Here is a 20,386-nt window from a genome sequence, read left to right as displayed (position 1 = left end):
CTTTCATAGACCATAGTGAGACTTGTATTTTCTTGCCATCTTTTTCATATTTTGGTTTTTGTAAGTCAATTTTATGCTTTTAATGATATTCAATCTATTGTAAAAACTAAATTATACAAATAAACATGAGATAAAATCACATTGTTGCAAGTAATAAATTACAATACACATTACTTTCCTTTTATATAACATGTAACAGGTTTATAATAACTTCAATTAAACTACTTCTAGGTATTTACGGTTCGCTTGGGACTTTTAGACTTATATTACTCAAGGTCCTGAGTTCGACTTTACAACTACTAATAAGGGGTAACCACTAGAAGCTTACTTAGCCGTTAACTTCAAGGTCTCGGAGAACTAATTGAGGTATTCGTAAGATGGCCTGGATACCTGGATACAACCCAAAAAAAAAAACAAAAAAAACCTTCAATTTTGACTTAAAATTTTGGATACTAATAATTGACCATTAAATGAATTTAAGAAGGTAGTTGAAAGTAATTAATTTTTTTTGCTATTTCAACTACTTCTTAAATGGCTATTAATTAGTATAAAATATTTTAAAGTGAAAACTAAATAATTAAAGCTCACTCTTCTTTTACTTTAAGAGTCTTTAGACTATTGTGAGTGGACAACTCAGTCGGTAACTCGGCACTGCAATGAGTCGACTCGCTCTTGGTGCAGTGAGTCCAAACATGTCACTCATGTCAAGCTCGGTTGCCTTCATTCCATTTGGCAACTCCCAGTTGAAACAATGGAGCAAATGTGCCACAGAGAACTCCAAAGCATACAACCCGAGTTGCATACCCGGACATGATCTCCGACCCGACCCGAATGGGATATACTCAAAGTCTGTACCCTTAAAGTCTGGAGCACCCTCCCTCAAAAACCTACTGGGCTTAAATTCATCCGGGTCTTCCCATGCGGACGGGTCCTGCCCGATCGCGTATGCGTTGATCATGACACGAGATTTCGCCGGGATTTTGTACCCGGACACGACGGTCTCCTCGGCAGTCTCATGGAGGAGAAGTGGGATTGGTGGGTGAAGACGTAGGGTTTCCTTGATGGCACATTTGAGATAGGTGAGTTTCTCAAGATCGGATTCGTGGACAACCCGGTTCAACCCGACTTTATCAGCTAGTTCTTCCTGCACTTTTTGTAGTTCTTCCGGACTCTTCATCAACTCCGCCATTGCCCACTCAATTGCAGACGCCACAGTTTCGGTTCCTCCGAACATCACATCCTGTGAAAATTATGTGAAAGGAGTAAAAAATTTATTTATTTATAAAAAAAAAAAATAGTGAATAATAAATATTTACCATGATAATGGCTTTGATGTTATCTCTTGTGAGTTTAATTAAGTTGTTTGTCCCATCAAGATCTTCATTGTAAAACGCCATTAATTCATCAACCATGTCTGCATCTGCAGCTTCATCTTTCTCATCTTCACCATTCACATTCTTCTTCTTCTCTATATGTTCATCAATTATGATATCAATAAACCCATCGAGCGATTCTCGAGCTCTGGCGAGCCTCTTGTTGAATTCTTGTGCATGAATCCAACCCAGCCATGGAAAAAAATCAGCGATATTAAAAGCTCCAAAAAGCTTGGAAAATTCTTGCATAATCTTCACGAACTCATCTTGTCCTTCATGAGAAACCGACCCAAATGCAGCCCTGTAAATTACGTTCTTCGTCAGAGAAAACACCAACTCACCAATATTAACCTCTAAACCAGTTCTCTCCGTCACGGTTTTGACAGTTGCATCCACTTCTTCATGAATGGATGCCCAAGACTCGGCCCGTCGTCGACTGAAGAGCTTCATGACAGAAACTTTACGCATTTGGCGCCAAAAGGGTCCGTAATTTGCAAAAGCCATGTCAGCTCGATCGTATGTTAAGTAAGTTATTGCAATGTTTGCAGAGCGATTTGCAAATACGCTGTCTTGAACTTGAAGGACTTCTCTGGCCATTTCTGGAGTTGAAACTGCGACAAAATGGACAGATCCCATTTTGAGATGGAGCAGCCCTCCGTAGAGCTTGGCCAGGCGGGCGAGGCCACGGTGAGTCAGCTGGTCCATCATCATCATGTTGCCGATAATGGGATACCCTTTCGGGCCTGGCGGGTAAGGGAATTTTCTACGCGGATTTGTAAAGAAGAAGATGGTGATGAAGACTAATAAAGGAAGAGTACTGACGAATAAGAATGGAGAAGCCTGAAACATTTGCAGAAAACTATCCATGGCAGCTGCCTTCCCTCTCAATAGCATTATAAGAAAGGAAGAATTTCAATGGTTCTGTAAGCATGAAAGGTCTTATATATAGCATTATCGAAACAGTCATCTCCAACAAATCAAGCTCTGCAACGTCTGTTTATAGAAATGGCGGTTCCGCGAACAAATCAAGATCTCTAGAAGTCAATAGATTACTGTTGTTATCAACCATTGAAATTAAGGTAGGTTTGATTTTATAATATATGTGATTAAATAGGTTCCAGTTGGCTGCAATTATTATTTCTTCTCTATAAATATGAAAATCATACTTCTAACTAATCTGTACAAACAAATATTATAATTTTAATATTCCAAGTTTACAAGTAAATGATTTTGGTTTGCTATAGATGTTAATAATTTTATTTTATTTATGTTAAATAAATAAATAAATTATTTAATAACTAATCACTATATCTGCTACAATTATAATCAAATTTTTTTTTAGGTAACTTAGTATCCAGACCCACATTGGAGCCTGCCAATTATACACCAGATTTAACCTAAAATTTGAGCCACAAATTGAGATACAAATACAAATAGACAAGTATAGTCTTACAAAATGTTTTCAGATTCTTTTTTAGGTATCCAAACACATACTGGAGCCTGTCAATTATATATCGGATTTACCTTGAAATTTGAGCCACAAATTGAGATACAGATACTAATAGACAAGCATAGTCTTACAAAATGTTTTCAGAATTTTTTGTAGGGATCTAAGGTATCCAGATACACATTAGAGCCTGTCAATTATACATCGGATTTACCCTGAAATTTGAGCCACAAATTGAGATACGGATACTAATAGACAAGCATACTTTTACAAAATGTTTTTAGATATTTTTTAGGGATCTGAGGTATCTAGACACATATTGGAGCCTGTCAATTATACATCAGACTTACCCTGAAATTTGAACGACAAATTGAGATATGGATACAAATAGACAATACTTTTATAAAATGTTTTTATATTTTTCTAGGGATCTGAGGTATCCAGACATACATTGGAGCCTGCAATTGTACATCAGACTTACCCTGAAATTTGATCGACAAATTGAGATACAACTACAAATAGATAAGCATACTTTTAAAATTTTTTTTTTTTTTTTTTTTTTTTTTTAGGGATCTAAGGTATCCAGATACACAATGGAGTCTACTAATGATACATCAGATTTACCTTGAAATTTGAGCCACAAATTGAGATAAAAATCAAATATACAGCATACTTTTACAAAGTTCAGTTTTTTTTTTTTTTTTTTTTTAGATATTTGACTTTGGGTATCCAGACACAGTTGGAGTCTACCAATTATACATCATTTTACCCTAAAATTTGAGCCACAAATTGAGATACGATACAAATAGACAAGCATACTTTTACAAATGTTTCATAATTTGTTTAGTACTGAAGTATCCAGACCTATATTGGAAACCTACCAATTAGACATCATATTTACCCTGAAATTTGAGCCACAAATTGAGATACAGATACAAATAGACAAGCATATATACTTTTACAAAATGTATTTGTTTTCAATATCAAAATTAGATATGAATGTGATAAATTCATTGTTTCTTTGCATGTGGATATATGGTCAGCTGCCTACAACAGTTTTTCCACATAAAACCATGCATAAATAGTTTGGCCTAATTGATAGTGAAATCTTAATTGTTACAACTTCATTTAGGTAAGATTTACTTGTCACACATATATATAATAATGTGTGATTATTAATTATAATAATATAAATGAGTAATCTTGATTATAATACCGGAAACCCATATTATTATATTTTAAAATTTCAATTATTGTCTAATATTATAGTGCCACAACATCAGATGAAAATTTGAAATTGAAAAGCATTTTTTTTTTTTTTTTGGATCAAGAACAAGAAATATGGATAAACTCATAGCTAGATTTTTAGGGTTTTATAGATTTGGTCTTCATAATAATGGCCCATGATTAATTTGGTATATATTACAAGCATGCTTATGGGCTGCAATGATATTACGCTCTTTGCACGCTCACTTCTTAATAAAACCAAATTGATGCCATGTTGCATGACTTCTTTCTCGCTGGTGAAAGTAACTTAAATTAGAACCATTTGGTTTGTGGTCGGATTGCAAGACTGTAGGTTATCCAAAAGTTTTGTATTTGAGTCATACAACGTGGTCATATACCATATTTGTGACTTACCTGATATATTGGGTTTGAACGATGTTCGTTTATGTATCAGTATTGAGACTTACCTGGCCCATCAGGCTTATAGAGTGTTCGTTTATGTATCATTATTGTGACTTATCTGACCCATTGGGCTTGTAGAGTGGTCGTTTATGTATCAGTATTGTACTGATGATCAATGTGATATCGACACATAATCAACATATTTTAATAACTGAGATACATTTATGAAGATGAGTAAATAATAAATTATGTACGTAAATGGGGCACTAATAAAAAACTTATACCAGAATACGAATCATACAATATGTATAAATCTTTTTTTTTTTTTTTTTTTTTGCTGAAATGAATAGATATATTGAAATAGGGATAATAACAATGAGATCCCTAATGTTTAAATTAAGTAACACTTTGATCCTATAAAATCAGAGAGTAACACATTGAAATCTCTCAAACAAGGACTAAAGTGTTAGCCGAAACCGTAGGAACCCAACTAATTATCCATTAAATTGTGATGTTTTAATTAGGAAAGTTAATTTTACTTGTCCCTTGAGAGATAGTTGAATCTCAAACGCTTATTGATTCGGGAGATAGTTCAATCTCAAATACTAACCCCAAGGGATTGGTCTAGCGATCAAAGAAGTTTGCTCACTTCCTTAAGATCTTGGATTCAAACCTTGAGGCCACCTATCACATTCTGTCTTATCTGATCCTTTGGGCTTGTAGGATGTTCAATGGACCTAAGAGATTAATTGAGAAGAGCGCAAGCTGACCTAGACACTCCAGTTACCCAAAGAAAATCTCAAACACTTATCGGTTTTCGAATGTATTAAATGCATCACTGAAATAACCGTGAATGAAATTTATCCTATACTTAGAAGTTAGAAGGAATATTGGGGGAAGAATTCCGAAGGCAATATAAAGTCAATTCCACCACAAACATCACACTCAAAACGGGGAAGGCATGAGGAAAGTCACTCATAATAATGCAAATTTACTTGATCCTTTTGGGTTTGTAAGATGCTCAATAGACCTCAGGGATTAATTGAGAAGAGCGCAAGCTGACTCGCACACCCCAATTACCCAAAGAAAATCTCAAACACTTATCGATTTTCCAATGTATTAAATGCCTCACTGAAATAACCGTAAGTAAAATTTACCCTATACTTAGAAGTTAGAAGGAATATTGGGGGAAGAATTCCGAAGGCAATATAAAGCCAATTCCACCACAAACATCACACTCAAAACGGGGAAGGCATGAGGAAAGTCGCTCATAATAATGCAAATTTACCTGATCCTTTGGGCTTGTAGGATGTTCAATGGACCTCAGAGATTAATTGAGAAGAGTGCAAGCTGACTCGGATACCCCAGTTATGCAAAAAAAATCTCAAACAGTTATCGATTTTCGAATGTATTAAATGCCTCTCTGAAATAACTGTAAATGAAATTTACCCTATACTTAGAAGTTAGAAGGAATATAGGGGGAAGAATTCTGAGGGCAATATAAAGTCAATTCCACCACAAACATCACACTCAAAACGGGGAAGGCATGAGGAAAGTCGCTCATAATAATGCAAATTTACCTAATCCTTTGGGCTTGTAGAATGTTCAATGAATCTCAGAGATTAATTGAGAAGAATGCAAACTGACCCAGATACCCTAATTACACAAAAAAAATCTCAAACACTTATCGGTTTTCGAATGTATTAAATGCCTTTCTGAAATAACTGTAAATGAAATTTACCCTATACTTAGAAGTTAGAAGGACTATTGGGGCCTGGGGGAAGAATTCCGAGGGCAATATAAAGTCAATTCCACCACAAACATCACACTCAAAATGGGGAAGGCATGAGGAAAGTCACTAATAATACTGCAAATTTGCCCAAATTATGAAGGCAAGTAGTAAGTGACCACATAAAAAATCAAAATAGATGAGAATAAAATAAGGGCATGATCACCTTGACTTGATCCGTTGATCCTATTCCTAGTCTATGACACTTATCTGAGTATGAAAAACAAAGTCATCGCCCATTTAATCAATTCATCTATTAATTTAAAAAAAAACCTAAAGACATGACCTTTCGAGAATCGAGAGTTCATTTAATAACAAAAATCTTCTTAATATAACTGCCTCTACGTAATTTATCGCTTAAGATTCTTAGGTACATTATTCAAAAAAATTTGAGTTCAAATCCTCACAACTACTAACAAGGGATAGCCACTAGAGACTTATGTAACTATTAACTTCAGCATCTCGAAAGACTAATTGAGGTACATATAAGCTAGTTCGAATACCCCTGGATACCAATAAAAACAAATAATAATTTTGGGTCTGTTTAGTTTATTATTTCATATCCTATTCCCAAAATAACTGTTTGTTTAATTATTTAGGAAATACTATTATATTTTTTTAATTATTTTTAAACCCCTTAAGTTTATTAATTTCATTAAACACCCCTAAAAAAAGTTTAAAAATTAACAAAAACACCCCCACCAACCCATAGTTGTCAGATTCCTGCAACCACCGTTGGTGGTAGCCGGAATCTGTCACAACGGCCTACAAACGACCGGAACTGGTCAATAATTCGCTGTTGACAGCCAAATCTGGCTTCTTGTGGCCGTTGACGGCCAGATCAACGCACGTCCGGCCAGATCCGAACGGTCTACATCGTAACGCCGGATTTCGATCAGATTCTGATGATCATGGCCGAAATCTGGCATTGTGGGTGGGTGGGTGTGTTTTTGTCATCTTACAATTTTTTTATATATTGGGGTGTTTAGTTAAATTAGCAAACTTATAAGGTTTTTTTTGTTTATTTTTAAATTTTACCTTATAATAATAACCATATTCAACTATCCAATATTATTTCCAAAATCTTATCCAAAATAACAAACCAAACGAACCCTTATTATTACTGAACTATTGATTAGCCGTTAAAATTTATATCATTACGAATTAAATAAATATTTACCAAATTACCCTTATATCTTTTATTTGAGTATATCCAAACTGAGATATTTATTAATTGATTATACATACGTGAAGGGCAGTTGTGAAATAGCATTTGGAATTGCCTTGGGGGCTGTGGCTACTCCACAACACAACATTTGGTGCTTCTTTCTAACTTTCTCAAATCCAACCATAATTTTGATTGATTTATTTAATGCTTTACCTGACCCACAAAGTTTGGCTTTTTAACAACACCATCAACCCATTCAAAACTTTGTAAAACTGTTTTTGAACATTTCAAAGGCCCTCCTCCTCCTTGAAAGTAACAACAACACATTCCAAAAACAACCACTACTTTCCCATCCAATAAAATTTTGTGTAATTCAATGATCAAATTTAATGTCAATACCTCTATACATACGAAGATGATACGATAAATAAATCCATTAATTTTTTTTTTTTTTTTTTGGGTATCCAAAGGTATTCGGACTAACTTGTATATGCCTCAACTAGTTCTTCAAGGCTCTGAAATTAACAGTCAGGTAAGCCTCCAATAACTATCCCTTAATATAGTCATAGAGATTTGAACTCAGAACCTCTTGAATAATACACTCAATAGTTTCAAGCAAACCACCGAATAGTTTATACGTTACTTTCCTATAATTAATGTGATACCCACATATAAATAGATATAATTTCTAATATTTTTAATTAAATTAATATCTTNTATGAAAATTAGCTTATAAGCAACAAGTGCTTATAAGCTAATTTTAGCTTATAAGCATTTAAAATTTTAAGCAATTACGTGTTTGGTTAAAATACTTATAAGTGACTGATAAGTAATTGACGTGTTTGGTAAAATGTGGCTTATAAGTATATTTTATTATAAAATGACTAAAAAATGTACTACATTAAACAATGGTATACTAAGGAATTTTAAAAATAAACAAGGATAATGTGGTAATATATTTGGTCAAACTAGGTTATAAGCAGAGTACTTATAAGCCAAAAAAAAAAAAGTACCTCCCCCCAACTTATTTTTTTTGGCTTATAAGCTCAACTTATAAGCTCAAAAAAGTTATAAACAAACAGGTCAGCTTAATTTTAGAACTTATAAGCTAGTTTGACCAGTTTATAAGCTTAGACAAACACCCCCATAGTCGTAGAGATTTGAATTCAGGACCTCTTGAATAATACACTCAAGAGTTTCAAGCAAATCACCGAATAGTTTATACGTTACTTTCCTATAATTAATATGATACCTACATATAAATAGATATAATTTCTAATATTTTTAATTAAATTAATATCTTATATAGTGCTAATATAAAATGCTTTATCAAGAAACAAAATTAAAAAGAAAAAGATTCTAAAATTAGTACTATAAGTATTATACATTAAATTCTCTTCATTGGTCCTGCAAATAAATCGATAAATAGACTCTAAAAATACAACCAAAAAAAAAAGAAAGAAAGAGAAACCTCCCTACATTCCCGTGACATGCCTAACTAACTATAATTAACCTTAATCTTAGTCTTAATTGATTGATTAATTAGACCTACCAACCAAAACCAACCTTGGAACGGTTCAAACCGGTTTGAACCCACGGTTCATTTCCGCCTACTCCTACTCTAACCACCTTCAAAAACTCTGAACCATTTGGGTCAACCCCACCTCCGGTCCACTCGTTTCTTTCTTCTTCCTCATCTCCAACACTTTCCTATGGCTATTCGAGTGAATTTCCCCCGAAAAAGTCGGGCTACAAGCAGGCCGATATTCTGGGAACAGCCGGCCGGATTTGAACCGGACTCCGCATGCATTGCACAGCGTTTTGGGACCGAGGGGACCGGTTCGCCACTGGGGAGTCTTTTGTGTCTGGCAGTGGGTGCACCTCCGTTGAAATAATCCTCCGCCGCTTTGAACCGCGGTTTTCTTCTTCGGTTTCTTGGCTTCCGGTTCGGTAAAACTGTTACACCACTCCGTGTTTTGAACCGAGCTGGTGATGGTTGAGCCAGAAGAAGATGAAGAGGAAATTGGTGACTCAGAGAGTGGGGATGAACTCATTGACCAGACCCGGGTGGCGGGTCTGGGTCTTTTGGTTCTGGCTTTGGACGGAAATGATGCCGGAAAACATGGAGTTTGGTTCAAAACCGGTTTTATGACCGGTTCAAACCGGTATTCTCCATGATTGGGGTACAAAAGAGAGAGCTCTGAACGTGAAGAATCATCCACAAACCTGGAAACCCATTCAAGCTCTGCAATTTCATCCACCTGAAAAATACACAAAAAGGAATTTTATTTTAACTTTCTAACGTAAAATAAAAAAAAATTATTTTTAACATATAAAAAAAAAAAATGAACCATTTACCGGTTCAACGAGTTCATTGGTGAGAAGGGACTGATCAGAAGAAGAAAAAATGGAAGAGTTAGAGTTATTATCATCATCAACACGGTCTGGAGAATCAACAGAAAGGGAGTCTTTTACATCCTCAAATTCTTGAAATTCTCCGTTGGAAAAATCAAGAAGATCATCAACAGAAAAATCATCACACGAAACACAACCCAAATCATCAAACAAAACAACTTGTTGGTGGTGAACGTGGGTGGATTTCATGGAGAGTTCTCTACGTAAACTAGATTTCAAAGCTCGTTCAAATCCCATGCACAACTCCATGCTATGATGTCGAATACCACAAATTAAAATTAAAAAATAAAAATTACTTAAAAAGAAAGGATATATTTTCAGAGAAAAATTTCAAAGGTTGCGGAGAAAAAGAAGAAGAAGAAGATGGAGAGCAAAAATCAAGAGTTAGTTGAGAATGAAGCACTGATATGAAGGCTGGTTCGTGGGCGAAACTGGTGCGGAGTTAATGGCTTGTCTCCTCATTATCTACTACTTTTTACTTTATATATCTTTTATTTTTTATTTATTTATTTACTCATTTGAATTTGAATTATAACTGTAAATATACTGTAAATATTTATTTGATATAAATAAATAGAAAATCTGCATGGTTTTTTGTTAAGGGTTGACTGTTGAGGGAGTCTTGATAGGTTGGCTTTGTTTGGACCAAATCCATTTTCTACATTTTTATTTTCTCTATTCTTGACTAATATTATTCCAGGTTTAGTCTATTCCATCCAATGGGTGAAACAAACAAAAACAATTTACTTTATATTTTTATTTAACTGACTTTGAAATAAGACTTGGAACTAGAAGATTTAGAAAAAAAGAAAAAAAAAAATTCTAAAATCATTTCAATTTATGTTTTCATTATACTTTAGATAGGTTAAGGATCATCGGTTAATAATAATTTCTTCGTATTATTAGATAGAAAAATATTACATCCATAATTTCTTCTCATAACTCTGACGTGACAGCTGAAATTTATTAGGTGAAACTCATTATAAGCTGACCAATTATAAGCTATCATGTCAGAGTTATAGGAGAAAATTTGGGAAAAGACGACGTAAGTGTAACATTATTCTATTAGATATAAATTATACAATAGTTTTGACAAATTAATATCAGAATAAACCAACCCCTAGGTGGATGATTGGTCGAATTGAGACTTTTGGTTGTATTATCCTGAGTTGTTAATATGAATAACCACTGGATGATTACTTAAACATTAAATTTAAGACTTAAAAAAATTAGTTGAGGTACGTATAAACTAATCCGAACATCCTCGGTTACCAATACAATTTTATTAGAGCCTTTATTATCACATTAATATTATCGAAAGCGAATTATATGTCACAAAAATATCTATGTCGCTAATCAAATTAATAGTTAACATAGATGAAAGAGACACTAAAAATCGATTTGTGGATTACACAAATTGAATCGATTTTTTTTTTTTAATAATTAAATCACAATATTTTACCTATGGTTTAACATATATTGTACTTTCATTTAATGTTCTTTTAAAGGAAGTGAGGAACCTTCCTAAGTTGGATTAATTTATAAAAAAAAAAAAATATTTAAATTTTAAAAATTCAAAATTTGAAGTACGAGCCCGGTCTGAATTTCACTGTCGCACACTCACTACCCCTTTCGTTGATTTGTGCGTGTGAAATCAGAGGGTCCCACTAAAGCGGACTCATTAGAAGAGTCCATGAGAATTAACGGAGAGATGGCGCTAAGATTATTCAAAAGTTAACCGAGCACGAAACCGCCGCCAATTTTTTTTTCTTTTTTTTTTTAAATTTAAACTTTTCTTCTTTTTGATATTCCAAAACTAACCCTCAAAGTTCCGTTAAATTACAAAAAATTATATTACTTGACCGCGTTAATCTCGCCACAATTTCTGACTAATCCTCCATGTCCATTCCAGCTCCTGTCTTTGTAACTGTAGAAAACCATCTCCACTCTCTACGACTTTTGCGTACAAAATCGAACGGCCAGAAATTTAATCTTTCGATGAATCCAACGCTGGTTGGTTAGGCAAGGAGTGGACCAAGCCATCAAAGCGCGTAGGTAAGAGTTTGGTATGGTTTGATGACGCGGTATGAAATCTTACAGCTAAGTGCTCCACGTAATGGAGCATGCTAATCGTGTTGCAGTGGGAATTCATGGCCTGGCTGGACACAAATACAAATTACTTTATGAGTAAATTATATTAATTTTAGTTCAATAATTAAATGATTAGTTTCTGTCCTTTCATTGCTTAACGTTTCAAATTCCTTGATGCTTAACATTCATTAGTTGACCTACCATATTAATCTATTTTAGTTTTTAACAAATTTTTCTTACCAGATTTGATAACGGGTCAGTAGAACTTACTCCCAAAAATTAGTTGAAAAGAGAAAAAGGAATCAGTCATTTATATATACACCGTAATAGTCACTAAATTGATGATATTTAACAAACACAAATTCTAAGTTTCTACCACCCTCCCCACGCTTGATGTGCATGCTTAGGTAGGCATGAAAATCGAGTCAAGCCGCTCATGCTTGTGCTCGGCTCGGGCTCGTTTAGTTGAGCACGAGCTCGAATACTAATTCGAGTCGAGTTCGATCATGGTACAACTCGACTCGAAAAGCTCTGTTGAACTTGATTAGAACTTGATTAAAGCTAGATTATACAAGCTCGAATTCTAATTTCAGGTACTGAGTTTGAGTTCGAGCACGATTCCTCAAGCTCGGTCAGACTCGAATTCAAACTTAAATTCGGTATTGTAGCAATTGAGTCGAGTTTGAGTAGCTAGATACTTGACTTGATTTCATCCCTACGCCCATGGTCCAAATCCACTAGGGCCCACCACCGCCACGAGCAAAGGCGGTTCTGAATTTTCTGATACCATGATAAACAACTTTGATATAACTCACTCCCAAAAGTAATTAAAGAAAGTAAGGAGTCCAACCACATATATATACACCATAACAATATTATTTCTAAGACACCGTTTAATATAATTATGGATTAATTTTCACATTAAAAATTCTTATTAAAAGTTAGTTTTTGTCTAGAGCCTAAAATCTCTTTCAGCCGGCTCTATAGATAGAATCCATGGAAGCTTAATTTCCAACTCAATAATGGGTCTATTAGGAGTTATAATATGATGAAGGTGATTAGAAAATTAAGATTAAATATATTAATGTGAAGTAAATTTATTTAGTGTAGGACCTCTCTAATTGCTATAAGGCTGGAAAATACAAGCTTAAATTATGGGTCCACTTAAATTTTAATTAACACAAGTTGCCTATGTTGTATTATTTATGTAATAATCGTATGTTAAATAATTATAATGTAAAGTTGCCTTTGTTGTATTATTTATGTAATAATCTTATGTTAAATAATTATAATGCAAAGTTCTATAGAGTGCGTTTGTTTTGTTATTTTGGATAGGATTTTGAGAATAATATTGGGTAGTTGAATAGAGTGAGTATTACGATGTAAAATTTAAAAATTAACAAAAAAGCCTCATAGGTTTGCTAATTTAACTAAACACCCTAATATATAAATTTTTTGTAAAATGAAAAAAACACCCCCACCCACCCACCCACAGTGCCAGATTCCGGCTACCACCGCTGGAATCTGGTTGGAAAATAGCGTTACGACGTAAACCGGTTAGATCTGATCGGTCGTAAGTCGATATAGCCTTTTCTAGAAAAGGCCAGATCTAGCCGTCGACGGTCATTTCTTTGGCCGTCGTTGACGACCAGATCTGGCCTTTTCCGGCCAAATCCACTATGGATCTGACTAGAAAAGGCTAGATCGGTGAATTACCAGCCAATTCTAGTCGTTTCTACACTGTTGTGACAGATTCCGACAATCGCTGATGGTGGTTGTCAGAATTTGGCAACTACCGATGGATGAGGGTGTTTTTGTTAATTTTTAATTTTTTTTTTTCCAAGAGTGTTTAATTAAATTAATAAACTTAAGGGGTATACAAGTAATTAAAAAAATATAATAGTATTTCCCAAATAATTAAACAAACATGTATTTTGGGAATAGGATAGGGAATAATCTGACGACCAGATCTGGCCTTTCCCTGCCAAATCCACTGTGATCTGACTGGAAAATGCTAGATCGACGAATTACCGGCCAATTCTAGTCCTTTCTACACCGTTGTGACAGATTTCGACAATCGTCGATGGTGGTTGCTAGAATTTGGCAATTACGGGTGGATGAGGGTGTTTTTGTTAATTTTTAAACTTTTTTTTCCAAGAGTGTTTAATTAAATTAATAAACTTAAGGGGTCTAAAAGTAATTAAAAAAATATAATAGTATTTCCCAAATAATTAAACAAACATGTATTTTGGGAATAGGATAGGGAATGTGCGTTTGGTTTATTATTTTCGATATGATTTTGGGGATAGTATTGGGTTGTTGGATAGAGGAGTATTACGAGATAAACTTTAAAAATTTATGCCCTTAGGTTTACTAATTTAATTAAAGTCCCTAATATATAAAATGATAAAAACACCCCCACCACCTGCAGTGCCAGATTCCAGCCACCACCATCGGAATCTGACCGAAAAATTTCGTTACAACACATACCGGTCGGATCTGTGTCGTAACGCGTCATTATGGCCTTTTCAGGCCAGATCTACGAATTACTGTGGTTGCGACGGCCGAAAAAGGTTGAAACGACGATCAAAGCAGCGACGGCCAAAGATATGGTCGTCGTTGTCTGTCAATGATGACCATTTCTTTGGCCGTCGTTGACGGCAGATCTGGCCATTACTGGCTATTTTTGATGGCTGTGTGACTATTGTGATAGATTCCGCGGTGGTTGCCAGAATCTGGTAGGTATTGGTAGGTGGGGGTATTTTTATTAGTTTTTAAACTTTTTTCTAGGGGGTATTTAATGAAATTAATAAACTTATAGGAACTCAATGTAATTAAAAAAATAGACTAATATTTTGGGAATAACATGCCAAACAATATTTGAAAAATATGATTGAGAATATGAATAAAAACAATAAGCTAAACGCAACAATCACACCCTATGTTTTCTTTTTCACTTCTCCAAATAAAGGAAAAAAAAATCTCTTTCTCTTTCTTCTAGAAATATTAAAGCTGTTTTGAGATTATAACAATGCAACAAGTCAATAATGACAACTAAACTAACTTTTGAGTTCTAACTAAGGCTATTAATTTATTGTATCACTTTAATTTTCACCACAAAATTTAATTTACACGTATTTAAGGATAATTATGTATGCGTTTGGTTTAATATTTTTATCCCTATTCTGGATCCTATTTTTCAAATCGCGTTTGGTACAATATTCTCAAAATATTACCCTATTTTTTTTAATTACATTTTAACCCCATAAGGTTATTAATTTCACTAAATACCCCCTGAAAAAAAAGTTTAAAATTAACAAAAACACCCCCATCAACCCAACTTGTCAGATTCCGGCAACCACCGTCGGTGATAGCCGGAATCTGTACAACGGCCAAACTTCCGACCAGAAATGGCCGGAAGTTCACCGCTGTGGCCTTTTCCGACCAGATCCACAACGGATCTGGCCGGAAAAGGCCAGATCTGGCCGTCAGCGACGGCCAAAGAAATGGCCGTCGTTGACGGTCAACGACGGCCAAATCTTGGCCGTCGTCGATCGAAAACGACGGCCACATCTTTGGCCGTCGCTGACGGCCAAAGATGGCCGTCGTTTGGCCTTTTCCGGCCGTCGACGGCCAAAACAAACCATAGATCTGGCCTTTTCCGGCCAGATCTACCATGGATCTAGCCGGAAAAGGCCATAACGATGTGTTACGGCACAGATCCGACAAGTCTGTGCCGTAACGAAATTTTCCGGTCAGATTCCGGCGGTGGTGGCCGGAATCTGACACTGCAGTGGTGGGGGTGTTTTTGTCATTTTACATGTTAGGGTCTTTAGTTAAATTAGTAAACCTAAGGGCTTTTTTATAAATTTTTAAAATTTACCTCGTAATACTCCCATATCCAATAAGTCCATTTGGTTTATTATTTTATACCTTATTCTTAAAATAACTATTTATTTAATTATTTATAAAATATTATTATATTTTTTAATTATTTTTAGACTCCTTAAGTTTATGAATTTAATTAAACACCACCAAAAAAAATTTAAAAATTAACAAAAACACCCTCATCCATCTATAATTGCCAGATTTTGGCATACAAATGATCGAAACTGGTTAATAATTCATCGATCTGACCTTTTTCGACCAGATCCATTATAGATCTAACCAGAAAATGTTAAATCTGGCTGTCAATGACGGCCAAAGAAATGATCATCATTGACAATCAATGATAGCCAACTCTTGGTTATCGTTAACCGACAACGACGGCCATATCTTTGGTCATCGTTGACGGCTAGATCTGGCCTTTTGTGACCGTCGACAGCTAGATCTGTTTGGTGATATGGCCTTTTTCGGGGATCAGTCTTGTGGACACCCTGATTAAAAAAAAAAAAAAAAACATTTTCATTTGACATAATTAGATTAACATGCAATATATTAATATTACCCAAAGATATGTGATAACAAACAAAATTAAGTATCTTAATCCATTATATAAGATTTTATATATATTTATATATATATTTTTTTAATTTTTTCGCAGTCTTAGTAAAAGTTAAGGATTTACTTTATATGAGATATCACGTAAATGTTGCTAGAGTAACGGACCCTTATTATAAGGGTGTTATTATAATATATTAGAAGTTCTTAAAAAGGACTTGTAACATTTGAAGATGCCCCATGACATGAGTAACTAGAAAATGTGAAATGTATGGTTAACCCTATCATGAAAGTTTCTTTAGAGTATAGGAAAAGCAACTACCTCTTCTTCGTAAAGAGAATTGATTCAACATTATTATTATTATTATTTTTAAAACAGGTTGTCCAGGTCAACTTCTTGACTAATCTTTGAAGGTGACAGACACCCTTGACTACACATCCCAACGCTCATCTTACCATTTAAAACTGCCTAAGAGTGGGTCAAAATTATTATATGCCAAAACTTGATATTGAAATAAATTATAAGAACCAAAATTGGATGATCCAGCGATCAACTAGGACTCTTGGGTATATTACTCAAGAAGTCTTGAGTTCGATCCACATGGATTGTTAATAGGGGTGGTCACGTCAAAAATTTACCTAATTGTCAATTTCAGAGCTCCAAGAGATTAATTGAAGTGTGTAAGCTAGACTGAACACCTTCGATCACCAAAGAAAATAATTATAGGTCTGTTTGGTTTGTTATTTTGGATATGATTTTGGAAATAATATTGGATAGTTGAATAGGGTGATTATTACGAGGTAAAGTTTAAAAATTAATTAAAAAAAACCCCATGTTTGCTAATTTAACTAAACATCCCAATATATAATTTTTTTTAAAAATGATAAAAACACCCCCACCCACCTATAGTGCCAGATTCTGGCCACCACTGTTAGAATCTAGCTGGATGTGAGTCAATTTGACATTTTTCGGTAAACTACTGACGGTGATTGTCGGAATCTGGCAACTATAGGTGGGTGGAAGTGTTTTTATTAATTTTAAAACTTTTTTTTTTTATGTGGGTATTTAATTAAATTAATAAACTTGAGGGGTTTAAAAGTAATTAAAAAATATAATAGTATTTTCTAAATAATTAAACAAATAATTATTTTAAGAATAAGATTGAAAATAGGATATGAAATAATAAACCAAACTGACATTATGAGATTTTTCTTGACTTTGTTCTTATCAATAAACAATTTGAAATGGGTCGGAAACACAAAGTTCATTATCCTAGCAACGGATTCCCAATTAAATAGAGTAAAGGAGAATTTCATAGTTGAGACATAGAGAACTGTTTACTAAATTTGATTAAAATAAAAAGCAATTATAAATAAGAAAAAAAAATTAAAAAAAATCCAGCCGACCGTTTGACAGATAAAGACAAAGGAATACTCAAGGAAAGAGCACGTGGCAGTAAGCGTGAGAAGATACAGCAATGGGAGGAGCCATGTCGTTTTAAGATTAGAAAACAATGCCTACTATTAGCAAACGACAATCCGTGATTCGGTGCGGTCACGTGCATGGCCCCTCTCCATTATACAATAACATGTGATATTTTATTTTAATAAAGAGTTTAATAGATTATGTAGAAGCTAAGCAAGAGACAAACAGGATGATGATTTTAGACTGACCCAATTAAGTCTTCATTGTTTATTGCTAAATGATTTTGGTAGGCAAGAAGAAGGAAAGAACCCAGAAATTGACTTACCTTTGAAGTTTCCAAAGCCACCCAACTTTTGTCTTCAATACTTTGTTTAGACCAGTATACGCGCGTCACGATTAATCTTTGAGACCATTGAATACTCTACAAACTTGATATTTCAAAGTAAGTTACAAATCTGGTAGGTGGTTCCTAAGTTTCGAACCTAAAAAGTCAATGAATGGAGCAAATCTTCTTAACCGTTAGGCCAACCCCTTTGGCGATTCACTTAGGACTCTTGGGTGTATTACTTAAGAGGTCTTGAGTTCAAATCTCCACGACTACTAATAAGAGGTAGTTATTGGAGTCCCAACCGACTAAGCACGCTTAAAACTTTTGGTTTATAAGAGGGGGTAATCCTCCCATTCAACAAGGCTTTATTGGGTGAGGATTCAGACCCATCTCAAATTCTATCATGGTATCAAAGTCAGGCTCAGTTGAGTTGAGTACTTGATCAACGGGTGAGGAGTTAGAGCCAACAACTATTTTCATCAATAGGCATGACCGTGAGGGAGAGCGTTGGAGTCCCATTCCAACTAGGCACGCTCAAGCCTTTTGGTTTATAAGATAAGGTGATCCTCCCATTCAATAAGACTTTATTGGGTGAGGAGTCAGACCTACCTCAAATTCTATCAGTAGCTACTAGAGGCTAACCTGACTGTTAACTTCAGGGTCCCAAGGGAATAATCAAGGTGCGCATAAGAAATCACGAGTTAGTTATAAACTATGCTCATTACCTATGATTAGTTGATGACTTTGAAGGAAGCTTTGAGTAACCAAAACCTGATAAAATTTTTAAATTTCACAAGTAAACTCATGTTGGGGTGTGGTTGCAGGTTTGTTCAACAAACATAACCAGTTGATGATCCTTTAGAATATAAAAATCTCACAAGTGACTTCACTCACACAACATTATATATACTGTATATTTTATATAATCATATTTCATTTTCTAACTTTTGTGTGAATTATTTCATAGAGTAAACTTGCAGAACCAATAGCTGCATGCTGATGTATAATGGAAGACAAAGCCAAAGGACCCACCTGGTATGGCCATATTTGGTGGATTTCAATCCTCTTCTTCATCTTTATAAAAAGTATAGTTGATATTATCCAGAGCATGATCATCATTGTTTCAGTCCCTCTCTATATTTTTGTTTTTGGAATTAACAATGAGTATTCGATTTAAAGAGACAGATGAAAGACAGAAAAATTAGACCGAAATAGCTATCAACTCGAGCGAATAGCAACAAAAAGTTTTGACTCTGAAAAATATATGAAATCAGAACTCTAATACAAGAAGAACAGGGAGTGAAGCGTGCAGGAGCAGTTCTTTAACTTATGATTGCCTTAGGGATAAAGGAGATAACACAATCTGTTCGGAGATCACGCAACCGAATGCATTCATTCGAAATTAATAACATAAGAATAAAATCACACCACACAAAGGGACACGATATTTACGTGGTTCAGCATAACCTGCCTACATTCACATATGAGAGAAATTCATTATAGTTTTATGAACACCATATACAAGAGCACACTAGGGGTGTTCAAAAAAATGCAAAAACCGAACCAAACCGAAAATTGGTTAACCGAAAAAACGGTTCGAAAAATTAAAAAAACCGGATTTTCGGTTTGGGAAAAAATAGAAAGCGGTTAAGCGAAACCGGTTATATATATATTAAATAAAAAAATAATAATATTTTTAATATATTGTTAGTAGTAGTCAATGGATATGAATGAATATTTAATTTTTATTTGGATATGTATTGTTTATATTTACAATTTAATTTAGGAAAAAATAAAAGAAATAAGTTTTATAAAAAACAAAAAAGGGAAAACCGGTTTTCCCTCCAAACCGGTTCAGTTTCGATTCAAGAAAGTGGTTAACCGGTTCGGTTAACCGCTTTTGAACACCCCTATAGTACACAATACCATAAACCCGGTACATAAAACAGAGCGGAAACAATCCTGATTTCTAACCACGCTCAACCTAGTACCTTGAGTGGAAACGATCCCAGTTTCTAAAACACTCTCCCAATGGTGTTTAATAACTATTACATCAAATACCATGTGTTCTCATAATACATGGGATATTCTATTTCTAATAGGATTTATATTTTAATTCCTCTTAGGACTCCTAAGTTCTAATCTTATTTACGATTATATTCTTTACCAAATAATCTTCTTATATACATACAATTTCACGCCAGAACAAATAGGAAAACGAGCCACAATACCCTAACAGAGTCTTCATCAAGTCAAAAACTGAAGAATTTAGTACAATAA

At 34.4% G+C, this 20,386-nt stretch overlaps 2 protein-coding genes across 2 annotated transcripts; both read right to left on the bottom strand.

Annotated features, from left to right (window-relative positions):
* Window positions 1-595: 595 nt before the first annotated feature.
* LOC116130113 (cytochrome P450 84A1-like) lies at window positions 596-2,377 on the bottom strand. Its single transcript, XM_031415870.1, has 2 exons — window positions 1,317-2,377; window positions 596-1,240 (listed from the first exon to the last, which is right to left on the bottom strand). The coding sequence occupies exons 1-2, from the start codon at window positions 2,265-2,267 to the stop codon at window positions 611-613; spliced, it is 1,581 nt and encodes a 526-aa protein (XP_031271730.1). The 5' UTR covers window positions 2,268-2,377; the 3' UTR covers window positions 596-610.
* Window positions 2,378-8,748: 6,371 nt separating this feature from the next.
* Window positions 8,749-10,282, bottom strand: LOC116130069 (GATA transcription factor 5-like). The gene is made up of 2 exons (XM_031415817.1): window positions 9,765-10,282; window positions 8,749-9,667 (listed from the first exon to the last, which is right to left on the bottom strand). The coding sequence occupies exons 1-2, from the start codon at window positions 10,068-10,070 to the stop codon at window positions 9,038-9,040; spliced, it is 936 nt and encodes a 311-aa protein (XP_031271677.1). The 5' UTR covers window positions 10,071-10,282; the 3' UTR covers window positions 8,749-9,037.
* Window positions 10,283-20,386: the final 10,104 nt, after the last annotated feature.

This window comes from Pistacia vera, unplaced genomic scaffold (assembly GCF_008641045.1).
Source record: "Pistacia vera cultivar Batoury unplaced genomic scaffold, PisVer_v2 Contig217, whole genome shotgun sequence".
Classification (NCBI taxonomy): Eukaryota; Viridiplantae; Streptophyta; class Magnoliopsida; order Sapindales; family Anacardiaceae; genus Pistacia; species Pistacia vera.
This window is presented reverse-complemented; position numbering and strand designations above follow the sequence as displayed.